This window comes from Centropristis striata, chromosome 19 (assembly GCF_030273125.1).
Source record: "Centropristis striata isolate RG_2023a ecotype Rhode Island chromosome 19, C.striata_1.0, whole genome shotgun sequence".
In the NCBI taxonomy this organism is placed as follows: Eukaryota; Metazoa; Chordata; class Actinopteri; order Perciformes; family Serranidae; genus Centropristis; species Centropristis striata.
The window spans coordinates 2,774,847-2,801,943 of record NC_081535.1 but is presented as its reverse complement, the minus strand read 5'-3'; the positions used below and the strand labels follow the sequence as shown (position 1 = coordinate 2,801,943).

The window sequence follows — 27,097 nt, the reverse complement described above, 5'->3', positions numbered from 1 at the left end:
TTTGAATGCAGGACTTTTACTTGTAGTGGAGTAATTTCACAGTGTGTATTAGTACTTTTACTGTAGGAAAGGGTCAGAATTAGAGCTGCAACAATTATTCGATTAATCGAACAATAGTCGATTATTAAATTAATTGTCAACTATCTTGATAATCTAATAACTGGGTTTAGCAGTTTTTTTTAAAGACAAAAAGTCCAAATAATTCTCTGATTTCAGCTTCAGCAACGTGAATATTTCTGGTTTCTTTGTTCCTTTATGACAATAAACTGAATATCTCTTTGGTTTGTGGACAAAACAAGAGATTTGAGGACGTCATCTTGTGGTTTTTGGAAACACTGATTGATATTTTTATACATTTTATTGACCAAACAACTAATCGATTAATCGTTTAAATAATTGACAGATTAATCGATAATGAAAATAATTGTTATTAGTTGCAGCCCTAGTCAGAATACTTTTTTTCCACCACTGCAGAAAACAAATAAGTAACAAATAAGTAATAGTAGTAAGAGCTGCAGGCCTAGAATCAGTAGAATCACAGGTTAGACTTGGCAATGCAAGTATATTTTATTTACAGTTGTATAAACAAGATGATTCAATGCAAGATCCTTACTGGAAAAGGTAAGAAAAAACAAGTGATTTCTCCCATATGGGGCTGTGTTTGTGTGTGCATATGTGTGTGTGCATATATGTGTGTGTGCATGTGTGTGTGTGTTGATGCATGCCTGTGTATCACCAGTGTGTGTGTGTGTGTGTGTGTGTGTGTGTGTGTGTGTGTGTGTGTGTAACTAGACATTCTCAGCTGCAGTTGTAATACAAGCAGAACAATCTCCTCAGCCCGTCAGTATCTACACAGTTATTATTATTTACAGTTCATTCATGGTTGGTGCTCCTCACGGCTCAGCTGACTGTACACAGCGACAGCACGCATCCAGAAACAAACTCAAGCACTGATAGGAACACAGAGGAAGCATGCATAGGCCATGATGACATCATGATGGGTCCAGGTCACAAACTAAACTCTCTTCAGACTCTGTAGATAGTGTTTTTTAGTAAGTAAAACGAAAATAAAACAAGAGATTTTGAAGAAATAAAACATGTCAAAGTGGAGAAGTGACTGATGTTACAGTGGTTCTAGTTCTAGTTAGTTTCTTTGTTAGTTAACATCTTTCTATATATTACAGTTTGGGAGACGCCTCAGCATAAAGTGCTATGCAGTGCCAGACAGGATGTGACAGTCCTTTCAACACACAGCAGTTGTTTCTCAGCTCCAGAAAATGGGAAACGGCCTGTTTTTGCATCCAACCAAGAACCTGCACAGCAGCTCGGCGCCGTCGCCAGAGCCACGCTTTCAACGCACTCGTGCTTCCTTCGTGCAAAAGCCCGCCGACGACGCGGCGCCGGGACGAGGTTTTGCACGACGGAGCGAGTGGCGGTTGGATGAAGAACCTGGCCCTTTGATGCAACCCCTTGGAGAAATGAGAAAGACTGCTGCGGCAGGAGAGAGGAAGAGAGAGAGAGGGCGTCCCCAAAAGCAACATGGCTCCCGGAGGAGTGTCTTAAAAAACGTGTTTGGACGAAAAAACACCAGCCTAAACTCACTGTTTCATCAAAATTAATCTCTTAAAGCATCTATTCGCCTGCTTTATATCTCACTAGAAATAAAACTTGACTGATTTTCTTTAGTTCTACTGCAAATAAATCAAATAAAAAGCATGCATTTGGCAGATTAGTAGAAAATAAAAGGGGGGGAAAAGAGACAATTTTACTACAGAATCTGGTATATGGCCTTTCAATTCAGATACATAAAGCTATTTTTCATATACAAGCACACATATGCTCCCATCATCGACAATATTAGTGCCATTATTAGTGCTTCTTAATAAAAGAAACATCTAAAAAAAACCTCTTAAGTGTAGATAAAAACAGGTAGTTCCCATTAAAAAATGCTTGATATCCATTGAAGCTTACAGTACCTCTTGTATTGCAGTATAAGTTGTTAAGAAAACTCTCTATTACTATGGTTTCTAAGCCCTAGTTGCATGTGATATGTTGAGTACAGTACTTGCACCAGAACTGGTTTTATAATCCATAACTAAAACTAAACTAAACCTGTCTGTCTAAACTTATACAGCCGGTCAGGAACTTTTTGAAAAGTAGTTATAACATCAAACATTAAGTAAATCTCTGTGAGCCAAAAAACGACAAAAACAAGATTAAATAAGTTTGCTAAGAATATACAGAAGGAAAAGATCGTATATGTGAGTCAGATGGGTTCTTCTGTGCATGCTCAGGGACCCTAAAACATCGAACGCCAGGTAATCCTGACAAAAAAAGGTGCAAGTTCAGTGTTTTTCAGACACTTTCTTCAGCAAGCAGTTTCCTCAAAAAAAGCTCCGTGAAATGAAAAGCTTCGTCTTCCACGGCTTCCAAGGGAACCAGGAGATGTTTCCTTCGTCTCCCTCCCTGTCACCTCCACTTCTTTCTCGTCCTCGTTTTTTTTCTTTTTCTTTCCTCCTCGTCTCGTTTCCTCGTTTCTCTCCTCGGGGAGCAGCCTCGGCGTCTCTCTCTCTCTCTACACCACAGTGCTGACAGACGGGTCAGACAAGTTGAGTTGGCCCGTGATGTCAGTGGGTGGGTACTGCTGCAGACACGAAGAGAAATGGGGGGAAAAAGGAGGAAAAGATACAGTCAGTTTCAGACCGAAGCAGCTTGTGGAAGCTTCTGCAGCATCGGAGCTCTTATCGTCTTATCTAAACATTCAGATTATTCGGTTTAAAGGCCTAGTTTGGAGTTTTTGAAGTGGGGTCGGATGTGGTGTTGGTCCATAGTCAGTATATGCATGACCCAGTATGGAGGAGGAGACAGGAAAACTGGTACCAAAGCTGAGTAAAATATAGTACTAGTAATATATAGTACTAGTACACTGCAAAAAAGCCAACTTGTATTTTTTGGCCTAAAACAGTGATTTAATTTGGTAAACAAGTTGGTGAGTTGTTGTTACTTATATCTTTAAGTTGGGGTTCACAACAAGGGACAATAGTTCTGATAACTCTTATTTCTTTGTTGTGAAATTCGGTCATTAGCGAAAGCTAGCGGCTAACTGATGCTAGCGGCTAACTGATGCTAGCGGCACTGCTTGTTACAGCTCCAAGAGTAGCCATTAGCGTATCAATGCTAACTCAAAATTGTGGTCACAACTTGTATTTTTTGGCCTAAAACAGTGATTTAAGTTGGTAAAACTTGGAAATATAAATTATTGACATTTAGGGCAATAATGTAAGTTAGCACAACAAAGGAAGCCAGTTGTCTGCTCAAAAACAAGTTGGTGAGTTGTTGTTACTTATATCTTTAAGTTGGGGTTCACAACAAGGGACAATAGTTCTGATAACTCTTATTTCTTTGTTGTGAGATTCGGTAATTAGTGAAAGCCAGCGGCTAACTGATGCTAGTGGCTAACTGATACTAGCGGCTAGCTGATGCTAGCGGCTAACTGACGCTAGCGGCTAACTGATGCTAGCGGCGCTGCTTGTTACAACTACAAGAGTAGCCACTAGCGTATCAATGCTAACTCAAAATTGTGGTCACAACTTGTATTTTTTTAAAATAATATAATACATAATGTTTATCTCAGTGCAATTTTTTTGTTAAAAGAGCCTGAAAGTCTATTTTATTTGTTGTAGTTTATTTGTTTTATTTATCTAGGATAAGTCCTGCATTTACAACATACTTCCATAAAAGTACAAAAGTATCAGCATCAAAATGTACTTAAAGTATCAAAAGTAAAAGTACTTGTTATACAGAATGGACCCACTTAGATTGTTATTTATATTCTAAATATAAAATTAGATTTTTATTACTGATGCATTTATGTAAGCAGTGTTTTAATTTTGAAAAGATAGGGCTCATTTTAACTACTTAATATACTACTATGTGGTTTATAAAAAAATGTCACTAATCACTTTAAATTGATCATGTTTTTATGTTAAATCTCGACCTGTAAAATGTAGTGGAGTAGAAGTATGAAGTCACATAAAATGGAAATACTCAAGTAAAGTACAAGTACCTCAGAACTGTACTTAAGTACAGTACTTGAGTAAATGTACTTAGTTACTTCCCACCACTGCTCATATCAAGGTACATTATTTTTTTTAGATGGTTTAAATACATTATACTGCTGCATTCGTCCACAGCAGAACATCATCTCAGCCTGCGTGTCGTCCTCCGGCCTGTTTCTCTAAACTGGGAACATGCTGACTGTCATCTTTTACAGACAGTACACTGATTATGGATTAGTTCCTCATACAACAACACCTCAAAAAAATAATCCAAACTACCCCTTTAAGAACACCTGTGCTTCATTTCTGCAGAAATCCAGAAGCAGGAGGGTTCTCTAACCCCTCTCAGGCAAACCTTTCATCGTTTTCAACTTCTTTTTGTTGTAGAATCTCTTATAGTTTATTAGATTTTCTATAAACCAGGTTGGTTGTGCCAGAGACGGGCTAGTTGGGATCAGACGTAAGGTCCAGAGTCGAGACAACAGCACATTTGAATCAGGTTTAGCCTTATAAAGTGGGTGATAACTCACTGCCAGGGGTGAAACAGACAGCTCATTTATCTCCCCACAGTCAGTTTTTTATGCATGCAGACAGACAGGCAGCTTCTCTAATTTTAGCAGCTTGAGGAGGAGGATTTTTTTTTTTTTTTCTGATTTCAAAGTGCTGTTGTGTTGGACTCTTACGTCCAGTCCCGCTTCACTGTGCTTCTGTTAAAGCGAGTGCGTTGAATTAGAGGCGTCTACAGAGCTGAGAGGGGAAAAACAACAAAATCCTGAATCCATGCAGGTGCTTAGTTTCTATGGCAACAGTGATTTTGCCTTTTGACTGAGTCTTTGGAGTGTGTGTGGTCTGACAGCAGTAAGCCATATTGTTTATAATGCTGAGGCGGCTTTTTTTTTTTTTTTTCTCTCTCTGCGAATGAACAAGAATATAAAAAAAACCTGATGGAACAATAACTGGTTAAACATTGCATCATAAATAGAGCTGTTGACATGCTGTTGTTGTTGTTTTGTTTTGGATCAACGGTGAGATTAGGTGGAGTCATAAACTCCTCTTCATTATGTATTTTATAGCTGGAGGGATTTCCAACATGCCAATCATTATCCTGAGTCACAGCACATCAGTTGGAAAAACCTGTTTCATGACATCCAATGTGCAGGAAAACATCTTTTGTTTGCATCACAAATGTAAAAGTCAGGTTTGTTCTCATGAATTGTTCTAGTGGGGCGGCACAGTTTAATTAGTGATGTGCCAATGAAGCCTCATGAACCATTTCTTTATTTTATTTTATGAGCCCACTAGAGGGCGCTCTTAGTTTAAAGAAAAAAAAGGTCAAGCAATGGTAATTAAGTGTGCTTTCAGCTCTTTATTGAACAAAGAGCGCCAACTAGTGGACTCAGAAAATAAAGAAAACAGTTCATGAGGCTTCATTGGTACGTCACTGAGTTTAATATATCATAGCAATTGTTCATTTTTGTGATAAAAGCACCAAAATTGGCAGATGTGTTGATAAATATATTGGGAACAAAACTGGATATTAGGCCATCACAAACTCAGACTCTGGTTGCCATGGCAGCCATTTTTAAAATAGGCTCACTTTGCAGCGTATTACATCAACTTCCCGATATGATATCCTGGCATGCTTTTTACCAATGGATTCCTTAGATCTTTTCCCATAAGATCGTTTCATTAGATAGATGTGATGTGAAAATGAAGCGGACAGAACATCAGAACGCCAAGAAGTTCATTCATTACAATAACATGCGGAGGAATCTCCCCATTTTGTTGCATTTTTTTTTATTTGTTATTGTTTTACATTGTCAAAAAAACTTATTTGAGTGCTTGCAAAAGCACACTATATGTTATTCACCGGGCTTATTTTGTGTGCTTGCTTGCAAAAGCAAACTAATTTGTGTGCTTGCTTGCAAAAGCACACTAACTACTATTCGCCGGGCTTATTCTTCTACTTCTTATTCTTCCGTTTCTTCCTTGGTGTTTTTTTCCCGGTCGACTACTCCTCCCAGAATTTTGGTTGCACATACACTAAAAAGGTATCAAATCGACGGGCTCGGCCATGAGGTTTTTTTCTAATTATTCGGCAAAAACAAGCCAAAATATCCCCCAATGTAACCCTATGGAGAGGCTAGAGTGGATGACATCATCGCTAGAGTGCAGAGGGAGAGAAAAATTTGTCAAACTGCGCTCCAGGCCTCAAATACCACTCTACAGAAATAATTTATACATAAAAACATAGGAAAATTGGTCTTCTCTCTCACATTGGTCTGCTAAAGCTGTCAGATTTATAGTTTGGGTGTAAACAGTTCAAATTGTAATCTAATAATGTTTGGGTAGAGCCACGGGCCAGAGTCAAGCACATTCAAAATGTCTTTAGAAATTTTGTAGTTTCACTTGAACTTTTATGTAATTAATATTTGTGGTGTTGTAACCATGGTAACAGCAGCTTGGAGGCGCAGGTTCTATCTACTGGTAACAGCTGGCCGCCATCTTGGAAAATTGGCGGCCATGGTCATCAGAATGTGAATATGCGATGGCCCAATATCCAGTCTTTTTCCAAATATATTAAGCTATATATGTACCAAATTTGGTGCTTTTATCACAAAATGAACAACAGGTTAGCTATGCTGCCCCACTATTCGTAATTATTCTTACGAAAATAAATGCGCTGGAATTTGAAGATATCCCACAAAATGTTGTTTCTGGTGACGAAAATAATGTGACAGTAAAATCTTTTTTCCAAACCTTAGCCAAGTGCTTTTGGTGCCTAAACCTAACCTAAAGTGTTTAAGACATTTTTTCGTCACGTGATTGCATTTCAAAGCCGCATTTTGAAGGATATCCTACGAATCACGCTGCAAAAATAATTCGTAAGAAATCATACGAACCCGTCAATGAGAACGTGTTGTTATTGTACATTGCAGAACCAAAACACTGAAGAGTCTTGCCTCAGTTTGGACCCATTTCATATGTACTTTTTTTCCTCAATTAAGCAAGATCTTAGCATTTTTAAGTGCCTCTCATTTTTAAGCCGATAGAGCCAATACATTCAAGCATAGGAGCTTCAGAAGCTGTTATGATGCAACTAACATGCTGACAGATGAGGCAACATCCACACTGGAGAGTCAAATGTCAAAATGTTTCTGGAGTGGATGTCCCTTCATCTCCTTGACCCGCAAGTTGCATCATCATATGGCTTACAGCCCCCATTTGGGTCTCCTCATGTCTTGTACCTTGAGGGCCTGCTAACAGCGCTAGCACCCTACTGGGGGTCAAGTGGACCAGCAAAAAGAGAGACACCTCACTGACATCACAACCACAGTTATTGGTTATATATAGCTACTTATTCTATGGTGAATCTGCTTAATGTAGAAGTAAAAAAAAGATTATTTCTGCTGCTGTTTCTAGGACAGTTAGAGTCGTCGGCATGCTTGCAAGAGGGAGAGAGGAGCAGTGTGGCATGTGGGTGAGGGACACTGACACTCAAGTCCATTGATATCCATTAATATAAAAAAAGAACATTTATATAAAATCAAAATAATGGTCAAAGACTGGGGATGGGAAATCGTTCAATTGGAGCATCTTTGTTGTTCTTTTTCACGCTAAATCCTGTTTTTATTTGTCCACTTTGAGACGTTTGTTGTTGTTTTTTCCAGCTATGACTCCCGAAACCAGCATCTGAACCCTCACAAATAAGACATTTTAACAATGTCGAGATCCCGCTCTTCTTCTCTTCAAACGAGACTATTGAGAAACCTCCAGGGGAGAGTTAAGGTTGTTTCAATGCAGAAACATCGATAAAAGTAAGTAAAAAAAGAAAAAAAGACAAGTTAAACACAAGAGAAAGAAGAGAGAAAAGAAAGACAGGAGATCAAATAAAAACACACAATAAAAGTTTTTTTGACTTTATGACCCGTTAGTTTAGCTGCCAAAGGCTACGTCTCCCCTGGGAAACACAGTTAAAAAACACAATGTTGGCACAGAAGCCGTTCCCGTGAAGGTGTCTGTGCTATCTCCGGAGATATTATATTGCTGTTTTATGCCAGATTTGGTCAGCGACCAGCTATGTGCAGCTGGGCACAAACACAAACTGCGGGTCACTGGTTTGTCAGGGCGCTCCGAGCTTGTGGAGCACAATCTCCCAACCGCAACGAGCAGCAGGACTTTTCAACTGAACTGTGAAGGAATGGAGAAAACCTGACACTCTCATTGTGCTGCAACAAAGAAGTCAAGCGGAAATATATAGAAATGGGGGATTTAGAGGGAAAAAAAGCTTGTATTTGAAACACAGTGAGAGTCTAAGGCTTCTCAGAGTTGGTAAAAACCAATTATTAAATAAATAAATAAATAAATAAAGCATAAAAGAAGAGCGTCACGTCTGCACCACCACCTGAAAATTCCCTGAAAGAAGCATGCACAGTTCGGACCACGAGGACACTGAAAATTAAATAATTATGACAAAGAAAATATGACAAAAGCAAAAAGTAAATTGATTAATAGAAATCCATGATCCTGAAATAGACATGTTGATAAATAAAGGTATAACACATTCATTAGTTTTTCTTCCCCAGCAGGACCACCGGCGGCCATCACGACTACCTTTGGAAATTTGTTTTTTTTTTTGGATAAAAAATGACAAAACACCAGCGCATGCATTTCAAAACAAAAGCAAAACTTCAAAGAACCCAAAACGGAGGAAGTGCGGGTGGGATTGGTGCAAAGAAACGATGGATCAAGCAGTCAAAAAGACAGGACACGGACACAAATATAGAGATTTTGTACGCTTTGAGTACAGAACAAACAGCACAACAGCACCACAACGGGACACAATCGCCAGAATCCACGTCCAAAAACCAGAGGCAGGGAGGAAGAGCAGCCCAAGACAAAGACACCACTGGCAGAGGAACACGCCACTAGTATTATTCATCAAACCACCGGAGAAAAAAAAAATCCTAGGACGCAAACCCCCCCCCCAAACCCCAAACCTCGCCAAATTCAGAGCCCAGCTCCTGGCCTGGCCTGGCCTGACTTCCTGTTTTCCTGATCTGGATCTACAGATGCTACATGGTGATGGCTGATCGATGGTGAACGGACAGACACGTGGCGCTGAGATGGAGGTCTCTCGATGTGGAAATGTAGGCAGAGAGGACAGAGAAGGAGAGACAGAAGAGGAGGAGGAGGAGGAGGAAGAGGAGGAAGAGGATAAACAGGGGAAGATGTAGCTTCTTCGTCTCCTTACCGTGTCTTTGGAGGACCTACGTCTCTTGATGCTGGAGGCCAGGGTGGTACTGATGGACCTAAAAGAGGCTTTCTTTTTGGGGTCGGGCTCTGCTCTACCACTTTTCCTATCCTAAAATGAATATATGTAGAAACATTATTCACGTCCTCTGGCTCGGGTGATAACCGTGTTTCCAGTCTCACCCAGTCTCTCTCCTCCCACCCACAGCATGGTCTCACAGGAAGAATCCGTGAAATAGCCACGGATTCGCTTAACTCAAAATCCGTGGAATAGCCACGGAATCACTCACATTTTTCCGTGAAACTGACACGGATTTGGCTACAATGCAAGTTAATGACAGTCATATCCCGTGGCTATTCCATGGATATTTGTTCCTATTGGTTTGTTCCAAGTCACGTGACTTTCAAGGTCCCAGCGGTCAGAACAAAAAACATGGCGGACAGTTCTCTCATTTTTAGTGAAAAAAATCAATGTTTTGACTTAGTTTCTGCATAAAAATGGATTTTGATCACATTTCTAGCGAGAAATATATGTTTTATTTTCTAAATATTCACTCAGTGAATGTACATAATCACTTTGTATGTTGGAATAGCCACGGGATATGACTGGCATTAACTTGCATTGTAGCGAAATCCGTGTCAGTTTCACAGAAAAATTTGAGTGATTCCGTGGCTATTCCACGGATTTTGAGTTAAGCAAATCCGTGGCTATTTCACGGATTCCTGTGAGACCAGGTTGACGGCTGATATAAGCAATACAGCAATAAGTCGTCATGACTCGCCTGTTTCAGTCTCTATCCCGTGGCTATTCCAACATACAAAGTGATTATGTACATTCACTGAGTGAATATTTAGAAAATAAAACATATATTTCTCGCTAGAAATGTGATCAAAATCCATTTTTATGCAGAAACTAAGTCAAAATATTGATTTTTTCACTAAAAATGAGAGAACTGTCCGCCATGTTTTTTGTTCTGACCGCCGGGACCTTGAAAGTCACGTGACTTAGGAAATAGGAAAAAATATTAACTTGCATTGTAGCGAAATCTGTGTCACTTTCACGGAAATTTCAGTGACTCCGTGGCTATTCCACGGATTTTGAGTTAAGCGAATCCGTGGCTATTCCACGGATTCCTGTGAGACCAGGTTCCCGCCCACCACCACCACCAACCCCGGTACCTTATTTTATATTGTCTAAATAGAGGGAGGGTCCTTGTGAGATATTTGGAAGTGTAAAAAAAATGCGCAAAGAGGGAGAAAGAAAGGGATAAAGCCTGTTAGATGTGAGAGTGGAAGTAGTCTGTTCAGCCTGAAATGAGGGCATTTGTCTACATTTTTTTTAATGCGACATTATCACACTGGGACTGCACAAGATGGCCCCGAAGTCCACATTCACTGGGCCCCTAGAGATGCATTGGAATGAGGGATGACTAGTAAAGATGTCAGTGGGCGTGATAGCTACGTAACACTTCTAAATATATTCTGCCTGTTTGCTCTGCTGGAGCCCTGAACCCACAGAGTCCTCATCAACACGGACAGAATCATCTCAGTACATTAGAATATCATAGAAAAGTCCTTATACAGTAGTTCAAGTCAAACAGGTTTTGGAATATTATGGTTTTTTGAGATATTGAATGTTAGATCTTGAGCCATAATCATTATAATTAGAAGAAATTAAGTAAATTAACCCTCTGGAGTCCACAAAAGCAAATTATTTCTTCATGAGGCCACAACATAAAACAAATTAACGTTAAACCATCAGCTTCCCTCTAAAGTTCTGGCTTGAAACTTCATGCCAGTTTTTGTTGGATGTCAATAGGCCGAGTAAAACCGGAGATAAGGTCAAATATATTTTGTATAAAGATATAGAACTAGCTGTTACCTTCATTTTATCTATTAAATGTTATATTTGCAACATTTGTTCACATCAAGGTTGTCATAGTTAACGAAAACTAACAAAAACTAACGTAAACTAACGAAATAACGAAAACTAGAATTGAAAAAAACAATTCGTTAACTGAAATAAAAATAAAAACAAGTTTTTTGAAAAAACGATAACTGCGTGTATTTTGTGGGTTACAAAATGAACTAAAATTTTTGTGAAAATGTCCTTTGTTGTCTTCTCAAACAGCTTTTGTAATATTAGGTTTTTTTTGAGAAATTAAATGTTCGGTCACAGTTAAAGTTAAATCGGTCAATTAACAATAGATAACTGTAATTTAACAGCATTAAACTTTGTTATACTGATTGAAAAATTACAAGAAATGCCCTGTAAAATAACCCAAACAACACGTTACCCTACGGTCATATAATGTAATCCAAAAAACAATAATATACTGTTAAAATAAATTATAGTACTATGGACTGTAAAATAACAGTTAAATACTGGCGTCCCTGCTGCCAGTATTTAACTGTTATTTTACAGTGAAATTCGTTACAGTGTATTGTTATTTTGATGTTCTGGGCCCCCGTTTATAAGCTAGTGATAGCTTTTGGGGTTACCCTTTTTACAAGATCATGTTTTGCTGTATATTATGATTTGAAATTTTCATTTGGATTTTAAAATTATTTGTAAATAAATAAAATTAAATGAAATTATAACCTTTATACCATGGTGAAGCATGGTGAAGATTTCTTAAGTGGCATAAAAAGGATTAAAAAACAGATAAAAGCCCAAGACTCCAAAGGGTTCATTCTGTGTGTAATGGATCTAAATAATGTGTTATTTCCACTTTTTGAATTGAACTACTGACATAAATAAACTTTTCTATCATATTCTAATTTATTGAGATGCACCTGTATAGAATCAACTAAAACGATTATATAGAATATCTAGAATCTACTCGGAAAAACATTTAGAAATGCAGTCCTGTCAGAAAAAAGGAACAGTAAAGTAAGGAAAGAAGCAGTTTTTAAACATATCCTTAAAGATGGCGAGCTAGTTTGGTGCCCTCCCTCCCTCATACAGATCATCTCTCAGGACAATAACTACGTGTTTGTGTGCACAAAAAAACTCATATTAAGGTATTCTTACATCCTGAGTCTCTAGAGAGGAAGAGGGCTGCATAGGGGGAGAAAAGAAAAATAAAATAAATTTCCATCCAACTTGATCGTTATTACTTTAATCCTTAAGCAAAAGCCAAAGGGAACCAAAAAAATGGCGGATATTTAAAAAAAAGAAAAAGATTAAAAAAAGACTAGCAAAGCAAACATCCACATCCAAAGCCAGGCAGGTAATAAAAAGTCAAAAAGCTTCATTATTAGAGGCACTAAGATGCATATCAAAGAGGGAAAACAACAGTCAGTAATTTAAGCCCATTTAAAGTCATTATACCTCAAAGTGGTATAATGGAAATTCACCCCACACACAAGGGGATGGGATGGAGAATGAGAAAAAGTGCATAAGAAAGTTTTTTGTAAAGGAATGGTCAACTAATGTAGCTGCAAAAATAATATATTCTTAACCCTTTGATGCACAACATATTTTAACCCCTTTTAATGCACAACATGGTCAAAAATGAACCGCATTCATTTCCCATGTTATTTAATAACTTTATTTCATAATTATATTATGTTATTTAATGCTGCTGTGTGTTTCTGTGCTCTATCTTCTGATATCAACTTATTTTATGATTGAATATTCCAAGTATTCTTTAAATATCTTGTTTTTGATAACAAAAGATCATTATTTCCATTTTGCCTCTCATACTTTATGAAGAAAAAACGTTTTTGTATTATTACATAGCTAACTACTTGGCTAAGTAGCTTGCTAAGCTAACTACTTAGCCGAGAAGTTAGTAAGTAGTTAGCTTAGCAAGCTACTTAGCCAAGAAGTTAGCAAAGTACTTAGCTTAGCAAGCTACTTAGCCAAGAAGTTAGCAAAGTAGTTAGCTTAGCAAGCTACTTAGCCAAGAAGTTAGCTAAGGAGTTAGCTTAGCAAGCTACTTAGCTAAATACTTATCCAAGAAGTTAGCTAAGTAATTAGCTTAGCAAGCTACTTAGCTAACTACTTAGCCAAGAAGTTAGCTAAGGAGTTAGCTTAGCAAGCGACTTAGCTAAAAAAAATGGATATGGGTCATTTTTGACCCATGTTGTGCATTAGAAGAGTAGATTTTATTTAAAAAATGAATAAAGGAAAACATAAAATTAGGATGTATGATGATCAAAAACAAACTAATTGAGGAAAACCTGGAATTCTGAATGATGAAAATAATTTATTGCAAAGATATAGAACATAAAAACTCATAAATTTTGGGTCACTTTAGACCCATGTTGTGCATCAAAGGGTTAAACTAAGTGCAAAAAAGAAAATATCCTGTGTGCATCTGAGCAGATGGCAGCTAAAAGAGGCTACTCCTACAAAATAAAAGCACTCTAAGATGCATGTTGGTAAAGAATAAATGGAGGATGAGCGAGGTAGTTGCAGGAGAGGGAGGCCCTGTTGCCGGGCGGGGCAGTGTGGTGTGAATTTCAACATGCCAAAAGGTTTTATGGATGGAGAGAGGAAGAGGAGGAGGAGGGGGAAAAAAGGGGGAAACATAGAAGAAGTAAACACAAAACAAATAGCATGACAAATCAATCGTGGCCAGCACTGGCCCCCGCAGAACATCCTTTTTCATCAGGTCACATGACTTTTAGGCACTTTTTGGGGCACATTTGTATCGGCCGTCGCCGCGGCAACCGGCACGTTTTCAGTCCCTAACGACGTGATCGTCGAGGATTGATTGGCACACTCTCGGTTTTTAGAGCAGGTGGGAATAAATAAAGAGCTTCTCCTGTTGGAAGATGACATCTCATGTTAGTAAATGGACTTAGATAGATCGGGACAAATCAAGGCCTAAGTGGCTCCACTTCTGTTTAAATCTTTACTTTAACCCCCGTTTGTCATATACGCTCTGAGCCCTGATGAGGTGCTGCGTGTGCACAGTCCCGGCCATGCAATGCATGCTGGGCCGTCAGATGAAGCGTGGCATGGGACTCATGGCACAGTGTGTGTGTGTGTGTGTGTGTGTGTGTGTGTGTGTGTGCAGCTGCCGCCTGTTTTCTTGCAGGAAACAGTAGCGAGCCGCTGCACCGCATCATCATTATGCATCATCATTAAACACCATCATCATCATCAGAATCATCATCACACTGCAGAGTTTCCAACACTTTTTCACTTTTTCATCCCCAGTTTCTGTCTTTTTCAGTTCAGACGGTGCACTTCTGAGTAACATCTGTTTAAAAGGAGCCAGATGTGCAGCCTGTCAGTGATGTAGTGGTCAACAAACAGCCGGAGGAATCATTATAAGAAGGTTTAAACATATAGTTACATAAATCTGTATGATTTAAATTCATAGAACACATTATAGTTAGAAGCAATAAATAATAATCATGTTGCAAAACAAATATATGAAAAAATAAAGCCCGTATAAAGCACGTAGCATTAGACAGTTTTTTTTCTTCGAATCAAGGCATATACAAGAGGGGCAATATCTAAACTCTATGGAATCATATACAGAATGTGAATAACACGTTGTCAGACACATTTAAAGAGGCTTAGGGGAGAGAATTCGATAGGGAAATATGGGAGAATTATATCAAGAATATCCATGGTAGCTCAATCAATGCCAGACATAATATGATAAGGCTACCTCCCTTTAAACATTGTTGAAATGTCTAAAAACTGAATTAGTGTTATTCTGTTGCTGTGCCATTTATTTTATACCTATGTTCTGTTTCTTCACTTAATTTGCACTAGGTTGTATATAGTATATTGCTAAATGTCTTTCTATTAGATTGTTTTTATCTTTATCTAAAAGGGAAATATTTTTGTGTGTAATTTTTGTGGTCGGCTGCAACAAAGAAATTTTCCCGCTATGGGATTAATGAAGTCGAATCTAATCTAAATCTAATTTTATCTTTGTCTAATGTCAAAAACTCTGTCAAAAAAACCTGTATGGTTCTGTGTAGCACCACCAACTATTTCTAATTTATATATATTTTTCTGTTATGAAAACAATAAAAATAAATACACACAAAAAAATAAATAAAGCCTATGACCAATATGTCAATTTCCAGATGTTTATGTAGTTTTTAACCCTCCTGTGTGTCTCTGACCTCATTTAATCTGACGTAGTCACAGTGTTCCCCAAACGTCAGTGAGACCTCGTTAGATCGCTGTCAGGAATTTTAAATTTGGAATGACTTATTTTTTTGCCACTTCGGAGCAGCAGAAAGAAGCTGTGAAAGCAGAACTGACACATTATCACCTCGACTCGACAAAGTAATGAGCAAACAGCCGTAGAATCACATGAAGAGCAGATACAGAGAGACGTGAGTCACGTTTCTGTCCACCAGGGAAATCTAACTTCAACTTCCTTTTTATATAATATATATAAATATACACTGCAAAAAAGGTGTGTCTAAAAACAAGATAAAAACACTAAATCTGAGGGAAAAGGTTCTCAAAACAAGTGAAATTATCCGTCCATGCAGCAAGATGTTTTCACTGGACAAGATTTCTTGAATTAAGATTGTTAAATCTAGAAATAATCATGTCTACAGATGCATTTAGAAGGCTTAAAATTTGCCAAAAATGCTGGTTTTAAGATCAATTTATTTAAAAAGTAACTTTTTACAGCCCCAAAATAAGTGAAATATACTGAACATGAGCATAAAATAGCATAAAATGCTGGTTTTAAGATGAGATTACTTAAAAATGTAAGTTTTTACAGCCTTAAAATAAGTGAAATACACTAAGTATAAGCATAAAATAAGCATAAAATGCTGGCTTTAAGATGAGATCACTTAAAATTGTAACTTTTTACAGCCTTAAAATAAGTGAAATACACTAAGTATAAGCATAAATTAGCATAAAATGCTGGTTTTAAGATGAGATTACTTAAAATTGAACCTTTTACAGCCTCAAAATAAGTGAAATATACTATATATATTATATATATAAGCAATTACATATTTTGTTTTCCTTCTTTTAGCAAATTAAGCTGAAGATTATGAATATATATATATATATATATATATATATATATATATATATATATATATATATTTCGAGAAAAAATACTCACTATTAGTGAATAATGACTAAGCTAAAAAGGGCTGTCTGAAAACAAGATAAAAACACTAAAATACTAAAAAGATAAATTATCTAACACTTCTAAAAGTTTTTTTTTTTATCTTGGTAAGAAACAAATAATTTGCAGTTTAGGTATAAGTGGCCGTATATATATGTACCTTGTTCTTTGTACAATGTAAATTATAAATTTAGATCATAAAGATTTAAATAAAAAAATCTCTTAAAACAAAATATAAATCCACTCTAAATGATATTAAGTAGATTTAGCTCCACTACATCTCTGTGGCTGCAGCTCCTTACAGAATATCTTAGCATGCTTTCCTACCACGCATGCACCGGTTGATGGTGTGGAACTTAATGAACTTATATATTTTGAGTGTTTTTGAGCATAACCAGCATGTAGAAGATGAGGAGAGCAGAACATGAACAGATCTCTGTTAGTCAGAAGTGCACGTTCTCTCATGTAACAGCTCCGTGTTTAGAGTTATGTGTGGGTGCACAGTTCTGCACATTGCTTTGCATAATAAAACAGCAACCTGAGGCAGTGTGAGCACATAATAATAATAATAATTACATAGAGACACACGCAGAAAGCAGTCAGACACGATGCCGACGATGGGACTCCAGGTTTCAGTGCTCACTAAGGAAGGAGGAGGCCACATAAACTGGGATCTTACACTCAGATTTTCCATCGTGACGAGCTTGTTGTGTGTCCTACATAACCAAGTTGTCATTTTTAATTTGTGAAAATGAGATCAGGGTGAGTAATCTAATCAGTGCACCCAAACAGTATGAATAATATGCTGAATAATATTCACGCAGAGCAGAGCAGAGCAGATTGTATAAGGTCGACTTGACTCCCTCTGTGCTTCTTTTCTTGCATGAGACCCCCATTACAGCGGTTATATTCAGGGCGGTGAGGTTTGTGTGTCTGTTTTTGTAGCTCCGGGGCCCACGGTGACGCTACATCAGCTACATCAGCAACATGAGCAACATGAGCAACATGAGCCGTCTTTGTTCAGCGGTGCAGAAGAAAAAAATCAACGTGATCACCGCTGACATGGATCTGAAACGGGCCGGTATAGGCAGAGCCGGCCTGAGGCGGCACAAGCCAACTAAGAGACTGTTTTGGGCCCCGTGACCACTAGGGGGCCCCCAGGAGCAATTAACAAAAAAATATGTATATATTTTGACTGCTCATCCAAAGCGCAGGTAGATGGAGGCAAAACAATGTTGCAAAAAAGGACAAATCCTTCAGTAGCAGAGGAAATAAATAGGAAGAGGAGAAAAAACGCCAAGATAAAGGTATGTTTGCACGTTTTTTTAAGTAAAAAATAATAAACCAGATGACACTTTTACAGTAAATACAATGCTTTACCATTTGGATTGTTGTGTAAATCATCATGATTTTAAGGGGTGTAATAAATCTAATGTGTTAAATATAGATGAGTCAGCATTTAATTCATTAGTGGGACAAAAACAACTAAATAAGGGCTACATTAAACGTTTATTCATTTATTTAAATAGAAAAATCACTATAGAAAAGTTTAAAAATAAAGGTTATATCGCGAGAATAGGGACATGGTAACATCCCTCCTGCAGTATACACAGGTAACCTCACCTATCAGTAACCTCACCTAGAGGTAACCTCACCTATCAGTAACCTCACCTAGCGGTAACCTCACCTAGAGGTAACCTCACCTAGCGGTAACCTCACCTAGTGGTAACCTCACCTAGCGGTAACCTCACCTAGTGGTAACCTCTCCTAGAGGTAACCTCACCTCGGGGTAACCTCTCCTAGAGGTAACCTCACCTAGTGGTAACCTCACCTAGAGGTAACCTCACCTAACGGTAACCTCACCTAGCGGTAACTTCACCTAGTGGTAACCTCACCTAACGGTAACCTCACCTAGTGGTAACTTCACCTATTGGTAACCTCACCTAGCAGTAACCTCACCTAACGGTAACCTCACCTAGAGGTAACCTCACCTAGAGGTAACCTCACCTAGAGGTAACCTCACCTAGTGGTAACCTCACCTAGTGGTAACCTCACCTAGTGGTAACTTCACCTATTGGTAACCTCACCTAGCAGTAACCTCACCTAACGGTAACCTCACCTAGAGGTAACCTCACCTAGAGGTAACCTCACCTAGCGGTAACCTCACCTAACGGTAACCTCACCTAACGGTAACCTCACCTAGAGGTAACCTCACCTAGAGGTAACCTCACTTCGCGGTAACCTCACCTAGAGGTAACCTCACTTCGCGGTAACCTCATCTAGCGGTAACCTCACCTAACGGTAACCTCACCTAGCGGTAACCTCACCTTGCGGTAAAGTTTCAAATTTACTAGATTAAAGTGGCAAATCTACAAGAAAAAAAGTTGCAGATGTAAGAGATTTAAAGTGGCAAATCTGCGCGAAAAAAGTCACAGATTTACGAGAAAAAATGGGGAAAAAGCTACTTTTTTTCCCGCAGATTCACCATTTTAAATCTCATAAATCTGCACATTTTTTTCTCGTAGATTTGCCACTCTAATCTCGTAAACTTCCCTCTACACATTCCACAGTCCACATTCTGGCAGTATGTAATATCCTCCAATATTCTCGAGGGTTGAAATTTGGAATTTGCAAGTATTTCAATGAGTGTCCTATTAAGGGTTATATGTGTGAAGACATATCAGGCTGATAATAGGATAATGTAAACAATAATGCCAGAGCCGCAATGAGTTTATAGTTGGTGACTGAATGATCAACAATCAATACTATTGGCAGAAATAGAGGGCCCTAAGCAAAACTGAATTTAGCTTAGGGCCCCATGGAGGCCTGGGCCGGCTCTGGGTATCCGGGCAGTTTAGTGTGTCCCTCTCCTTTCTCAGTGAGGCCCCTCCCCCGGCATGAGGACACACGACAGTTACATTCAGGAGTCGGGTCGATGGCACACACTCTCAGAAGGACACCGATTGGCTGACAGGCACTTGTGATGTCATACTGTACCTTCTGTACCTCCAGCCCTGCTGCCTCTACTCAGCAGGGCCCAACACTGAGCTCAGGGTCACACACTCAGCGAGAGTGGCCATTAAATGTAGGGACCCTTGTACCTCGGAGCTCTCAATCAGGGAGGGAAACCATTAGAGGAAGGGTGTGTGTGTGTGTGTGTGTGTGTGTGTGTGTGTGTGTGTGTGTGGAGGAGGGGCGCTCCGATGCTCCAACGCTTCACATCCACGTTTTATTTCATTTGAAAACAGGCAAATCTTGTTCTTCAACACCTTACTGCTTAGTTCTAGCTGACAGTTGCAAGAAAAAGTATGCAAACACTCTGAAAATACCTGGTTTTGTGCATTAATTTGTTATAAAATGTGCCTCTTAGTAACCTAATTTTTTTCTGTGATTTTGTGTCTTTTTTGTCATTTTGTGTCAGCATTTTCCCAGTGTTAGTTAAATGTTGAATTAATAGTTATAATTATATAGTATTTTTGAGGGTTTTTAATTGATTTGGCAGTGAGAACAATGTCTGATGTCTGTAATGGTTATTAATGTTTTTGTAATTAATCCCACTGCTCAATGTTCTTACTATTTTAGTTTTCAATTTGTAACATTGTATTTAATCAAATATGATGAAATAATTATAGCTGTTGTGTTTTCATGTCTTGGGTAAAAAAGGATGAAATTATGTGATATTTTAGGTTTGTTCTCTGTGGTGTAAAACCTAAAATTATTAATTCTCCTCCCGGCTTTCTGGAACATTAATTAAGGATCATTTACATGCTTATTAATGTCAGATAATATTCACTAATAACTGGTACAAAAAGGTAGAATATGATCAGTATGTAAGGGTTAAACAGAACTATCTGCATGGAAAATCACCACTCGGGCAATTATTACACTTTGTTTTGTAGATTTACGTGAGCTGAGTCTTTAAACTGACACCTGCGAAATGAGTTTGATATCATATTTGTTGTCACTGCAGTAAATAAGGAGACATATTGTACACCATGGGTCTCAAACTCGCGGCCCATGGGCCAATTGTGGCCCTTGTGACAATATTTTGTGGCCCCCACCTTGATATGAAAGTTTAATGTGAGTTTAATATGAATGGCACTTTACCGTGTTGTGTGTGGAAGGTCCCTTTAATTACTTTTTTGATAATTTTGTGTCTTTTTTTGGTAATTTTATGTATTTTTTAAAATCATTCTGTCTTTTTTTGGTCATTTTGTTGCTTTTTTTTTAAATAAGTTTGTGTCTTTTTGGTAATTTTGTGTATTTTTTAATAATTTTGTGTCTTTTTTTTGTAATTTTGTGTCATTTTCTGGTAATTTTGTGTCATTTTCTGGTAATTTTGTGTCTTTTTTGGTCATTTTGTGTCTTTTTTAGTAATTTTGTGTCTTTTTTAGTAATTTTGTGTCTTTTTTTGCTCATTTTGATACTGCCTCCATGGGCCCCTAGGTAATGTGAGTTTGAGACCCCTGCTGTACACTGTATTGTATATTTACAGTGATGTTGACAACACTAGGAGGGTCACTGTTGTGCCAGGTCATTGATTTTAATCTTTATGCTCTATTTGCATTGTGACCTCCTGGCTGCTGTTTGCATGTATGGCCTTTAGAATACAGGAAATCAATCCTGATGGGGTCAAAGTGCACCAACCGGACCGTCACCGCTGTAATTATTGTTTTAACGACGGTTCTGGCAGGACATTTAAAGCTTCTTTTCATTGTCTTTCCATGCCCACATCATCTGACCTTATGAAGTATAAAAGCAGCTTATAAAAACACGAGGTCATGCGGTGGACGTGGGATCTGGATGTCTTTATGTCCGTTATGTTGGAGGCTCACAAGGCTAATATATCTTATTGTTACTCTAACAGCAAGAGGTGGCATGTGGGTGGAAATGGTTTTGCTATTTAATTACATACTAATGAGGGGGTCCCGGCCACCGCTTGGCTTCCAGAGGTCTCCTTACTGTCCTGCAGGCACACACACAAGAGAAACCGCGCCATTGGCCTCCGGGAGCTGTGGAGCTAAACGGTGACGCCTCACACTGATAAAGGCACCAGAGATCACCGTTTGAACCGCAAATCTCACCACCAATCATGTGCAAAAAAAAGAAAAGCTCCTATAAGAGGCTGAGAGACAGGAATGGGGGTCTCCTGCACCCCCCGGTCTCCGCCTTTTCCACCTTTTCTGGCTGTGAGCAAGCAGAGGGGATGAACGATCAACGATCAATCCTACCTGCAGGTTCTTCCTCCAAACATTGACGGCCGCAAAGGCCAGCTGCATCTGCTTCCTGCGGGCGTCTTTATGGCGCTTATATGCGATTTCAATGAAGATTAGGAAGATCCCTGCCGCTATTCCTCCTGCTACCAACATGAAGACCCCTGCAGGTGACGAACCAGACAGACGAACACAGAAAGAGAGAAAACAGAAGTAGAAAGATGTGAGTTTCTGCTCTCCGACTCCGCCGCTCCCACTCAGCATGAATGCATCGTCATGCTCAGCGGTCGCTCCCGCTTATTGTTTGTTTTTTTTTGCAACCAGCTCCTGTAATCCACACACTATATTAATTACTGGAACCACAAAAGCCACAGCACAAGATACTGTACGGCACACTTCCACAGAGCACCCACGGCGACACTAATACAACGATTTTTGTAAAGGTATTGGACAAAAAAGGGCTACAGTACCTTACCACTGCAGTTTTTGTCCAATCACTTTTAACGCTTTCTCTACGCCTTATGGACCATACCTGCCATGTTTTCAAAGGTGAGTGTGGCTGGGGCATTGCTCCGTGAGTCACACTCCTGGTATCTCACCCAGGTTTTATCTAGGTCTTCCATGAAGCCGTTCTCATGAGAACTGCAGGGGGTTGGGGTGGGTGGAGAGAGAGTGACAGAGTTAATACACGCCGCGAGTGGCGGGAAAATCCGAGCCGCTTACTCCCAGATAGCAACACATAACTGAGACAGAGACAGCAGGACAGGTGCACTGACAGACAGACAGGCAGACAGACAGACAGACATGGACTCACAGGAATCTGTGAAATAGCCACGGATTCGCTCAACTCAAAATCCGTGGAATAGCCACGGAATCACTCAAATTTCCATGAAACTGACACGGATTTAGCTACAATGCAAGTTAATGCCAGTCATATCCCGTGGCTATTCCAACATACAAAATGATTATGTACATTCACTGAGTGAATATTTAGAAAATAAAACATATATTTCTCGCTAGAAATGTGATCAAAATCCATTTTTATGCAGAAACTAAGTCAAAATATTTATTTTTTTTCACTAAAAATGAGAGAACTGTCCGCCATGTTTTTTGTTCTGACCGCCGGAACCTTGAAAGTCACGTGACTTGGAACAAACCAATAGGAACAAATATCCAAGGAATAGCCACGGGATATGACTGTCATTAACTTGCATTGTAGCGAAATCCGTGTCAGTTTCACGGGAATTTGAGCGATTCCGTGGCTATTCCACGGATTTTGAGTTAAGCGAATCCGTGGCTATTTCACGGATTCCTGTGAGACCAGGTTCGACAGACAGACAGACAGACAGACAGACAGACAGACAGACAGGGCAGGAGAGGGGAGATACATAGAGATAGATGTAACATAAGGCGATGTATTGGATGGCTATAAACGGTCCAATATGTGACCGTGAAATCATAAAATAGTAGGGTTGTCAAAAGTATCGATACTCAAAAAAGTATCAATACTAAAACGTTGTATCCGGATACGATACTCATTTTCAAAAGTATCGAGTATCTGAAGCTTGTTATCATAGTTGCAGTTTTTTTTCTGCACAACTGTTTTTTATTATAAATATTTAACCTGTGGTTCTGTTCATTTTTACATGTTGCATTTTACTTGTTAATAAAACTATTTCTGTTAAATTTTGGGGGTCTTTGTTTTTAACTTTGTAGTTTCGAAAATGGTATCGAGTATCAAATATTTTCCTGAGTATCGGTATCGAGTTGAAAATTTCATTTCATTCAATCTGCACTTGAGTCCATTGAAAATGTAATAAAACCTGATAATGTAATAACTTGCTGATAATGTAATAACCTCGAAATTATAATAAAAAAATCTGCACTTGAGTCCATTGAAAATGTAATAAAACCTGATAATGTAATAACTTCCCCATTATATCCGATAATGTAATAAAAATCTGCACTTGAGTCCATTGAAAATTTAATAAAACCTGATAATGTAATAACCCCGATAATGTAATAAAAATCTGCACTTGAGTCCATTGAAAATGTAGGCCTAATAAAACCTGATAATGTAATAACTTCCCGATAATATCCGATAATGTAATAAAAATCTGCACTTGAGTCCATTGAAAATGTAATAAAACCTGATAATGTAATAAATTCCCGATAATGTAATAACCCCGATAATGTAATAACCCAGATAAAGTAATAACCCTGATAATGTAATAACCCCGATAATGTAATAAAAATCGGCACTTGAGTCCATTGAAAATGTAATAAATTCCCGATAATGTAATAAATTCCCGATAATGTAATAACCCCGATAATGTAATAAAAAATCTTCACTTGAGTCCATTGAAAATCTAATAAAACCTGATAATGTAATAAATTCCCGATAATGTAATAACCCCGATAATGTAATAAAAATCTGCACTTGGGTCCATTGAAAACGTAATAATACCTGATAATGTAATAACTTCCCAATAATGTAATAACCCCGATAATGTAATAAAAATCTGCACTCGAGTCCATTGAAAATTTAATAAAACCTGATAATGTAATAACCCTGATAATGTAAAAAAAAATCTGCACTTAAGTCCATTGAAAACGTAATAAAACCTGATATGCAATAACTTCCCGATAATATCCGATAATGTAATAAAAATCTGCACTTGAGTCCATTGAAAATGTAATAAAACCTGATAATGTAATAAATTCCCGATAATGTAATAACCCCGATAATGTAATAAAAATCTGCACTTGAGTCCCTTGAAAATGTAATAATTGGTATGGTGACAACCCTATAAAATAGATAATAAAACAAACAAAAAAAAAGAAAAGTCATACGAGTAATGCAGCTTCGGCTGGGACAGACCTGAGAATGGCCAGGGACACATTCTGTTTCCAGGGGCTGTCCTTGCGCATGCCTATGCCAAAGCCCGAACGGAAAAACAGCTCTCCCGTGGTCACCAGGTCGCACTTCTGCGAGGCTTCAAACTCCAGCACCGCAGAGTCCCAGATGAAAGCATGCAGCTTGCTGTGGGGGAGGGGGAGGGAGGAGGAGGGAGGAGGGGAAGGAGGGGGTTACGGTGCAACAGTACAATGATTTACATACACATTTACGGCTCCCACCCCGCTCTCTCTCGCACACCAGATCGTGTGTGTCATTCAGCGTTTACCAGCAATCTCTACCGCTGCTTATGGCCGAAAATGAAATCCAATGCCAGATGGGTGAGGGCGCGTCCCCCATTGGATTCCCCCCATCTCAAAGATGTTCGTCTGGGTACAACCTGAAAAAGGGTGCTCCTCCACTCAATGTTAGCTTTACCTCACACTGGTGCCAGTGCTTTTTGACACGTCCACACTCAACAGCTCAAACTGTCCCTGGTTTCTGACTCGGCTAGGGCGATGACGGGATGGGCCCGGATCAGAGGGAACGCCGCAGTAATTCCTGCAGCTTTCCCGCCTGGTCCAAGAGGTCCAAGTTACCCCCCTTCCCTGAGCTTTTGCTAGCCTGGCCCTAGCTGTGTTTTCTGATAGGTCGATCAGCCGGCCGACTCGTGCTCTGGTCGGCCCGGCCTGGCCGAGACTCACTTGTCACGCACGGCCTGGATGGCCTCGGCGGCACTCTCATAGTTGTGCTTCTCCATGTGGCGGTACATGGTGCTAAGCTCCACCTGCCGCCGGAAGTAGATGTCCACCGAGCTCTGCTTCACCGTGGCGTAGATGAACTTGTCCGATGGGTTTCTCAGCTGCATGAAGACACAGGGACAGAGACTGAAACAGGCGAGACATGACCACTTATTGCTGTATTGCTTACATCAGCGGTTCTCAAACTGGGGTCTGTCGAACCTGATCATGTAATAAATTCCCGATAATGTAATAAAAATCTGCACTTGAGTCAATTGAAAATGTAATAAAACCCGATAATGTAATAAATTCCAGATAATGTAATAAAGTGCATTTCCCAATAATGTAATACACTTTTTTTTACCAATAATGTAATAAATTCCTGATAATGTAATAAAGTGCATTTTCCAAAAATGTAATACACTTTTTTTTTTACCAATAATGTAATAAATTCCTGATAATGTAATAAAGTGCATTTCCCAATAATGTAATACACTTTTTTTTTATCAATAAAGTAATAAATTCCTGATAATGTAATAAAAATCTGCATTTGAGTCAATTGAAAATGTAATAAAACCCGATAATGTAATAAATTCCCGATAATGTAATAAAGTGCATTTTCCAATAATGTAATACACTTTTTTTTTTACCAATAATGTAATAAATTCCTGATAATGTAATAATGTGCATTTTCCAAAAATGTAATACACTTTTTTACCAATAATGTAATAAATTCCTGATAATGTAATAAAGTGCATTTCCCAATAATGTAATACACTTTTTTTTTACCAATAATGTAATAAATTCCTGATAATGTAATAAAAATCTGCACTTGAGTCCATTGAAAATGTAATAAAACCTGATAATGTAATAAATTCTTGATAACGTAATAAAGTGCATTTCCCAATAATGTAATACACTTTTTTTAAACCAATAATGTAATAAAGTGCATTTCCCAATAATGTAATACACTTTTTTACCAATAATGTAATAAATTCCTGATAATGTAATAAAAATCTGCACTTGAGTCCATTGAAAATGTAATAAAACCTGATAATGTAATAACAAAGTTGATAGCAGCGCTCCACGTGACCTCGTTTTTTGGTTAAACGTCACGTGATCTGATCAGGACGCCACCATCATAGACCCCAGAGGGTTAAAGTATCGCATCACTTAAAAAGATGCACTGCAGGAATTTAACAAAAAATGGGGGCAACACCGTACCATAGAGGGTTAAAACAGTCAGAAAATGTATCTAAACACAAATCGGCATGCCCTATATGCAGAGATTTATCTGGACCCACAGAATCCAGGAAAATATCAGAATAAATGGTACAGACCAAGAATAAAACTTCACTGTAACAGCGCCACCGTCTGGCCAAAATGGATACTCCCATGTCTGTAGGTTTTATCATACAGATAGAGATGTTTTTAACCCCGTACTAACCCTTGGGTCATTGATGCCGGTGATGCGCTCCTCAGGCCGGTCCAACACCAGGAAGGCAGCCAGGTTGGCAGTATAGGAAGCCACAATTATCATGGCAAATCCAGCCCACACCATACCCAGGATTCTCGCTGAGAAGCTGCGCGGCGCACCTGTCAGGTGAGTTCAAAATGTAAGTGTAGTGGCAAATCTTAAGAGACGACAAGAGTTTCTAGAAAGACAGATCTGTGTGGGATTTAATGACAAGTATCATCAAAACAGATAGAATATTCTAGATACACAAACAGGTCTTTGGTTCGAACAGCAACTGCGTAGTTTCACTATTTCTGTCACTATTATACCTAAAGTTCATGTGCCAGGTCTTTTCCTGTTATTGTTCCAATGGTGCAGTGGGATTTCCTAAATCAGAGCTGCTTA

The 27,097-nt window shown here is 38.7% G+C and overlaps 1 protein-coding gene across 9 annotated transcripts in view; it reads right to left on the bottom strand.

Annotated features, from left to right (window-relative positions):
• Nucleotides 1–530: 530 nt before the first annotated feature.
• The window catches only part of grin1a (glutamate receptor, ionotropic, N-methyl D-aspartate 1a), a 61,307-nt gene continuing 34,740 nt past the window's right edge, over nt 531–27,097 (bottom strand). For 4 of the 9 annotated variants that reach the window (XM_059357434.1, XM_059357435.1, XM_059357436.1 and 1 more), the window contains 8 exons: nt 26,684–26,832; nt 25,201–25,358; nt 24,482–24,643; nt 22,133–22,242; nt 21,619–21,764; nt 12,346–12,372; nt 9,313–9,423; nt 531–2,644 (listed from right to left, as the gene is read on the bottom strand). In XM_059357434.1, coding sequence (XP_059213417.1) covers nt 2,576–2,644; nt 9,313–9,423; nt 12,346–12,372; nt 21,619–21,764; nt 22,133–22,242; nt 24,482–24,643; nt 25,201–25,358; nt 26,684–26,832 — 932 coding nt within the window. In that variant the 3' untranslated portion in view covers nt 531–2,575. Of the gene's footprint in view, nt 2,645–9,312; nt 9,424–10,489; nt 10,524–12,345; nt 12,373–21,618; nt 21,765–22,132; nt 22,243–24,481; nt 24,644–25,200; nt 25,359–26,683; nt 26,833–27,097 lie in introns of those variants that run through there. The other 5 variants (XM_059357439.1, XM_059357440.1, XM_059357442.1 and 2 more) reach the window with 3 other exon arrangements.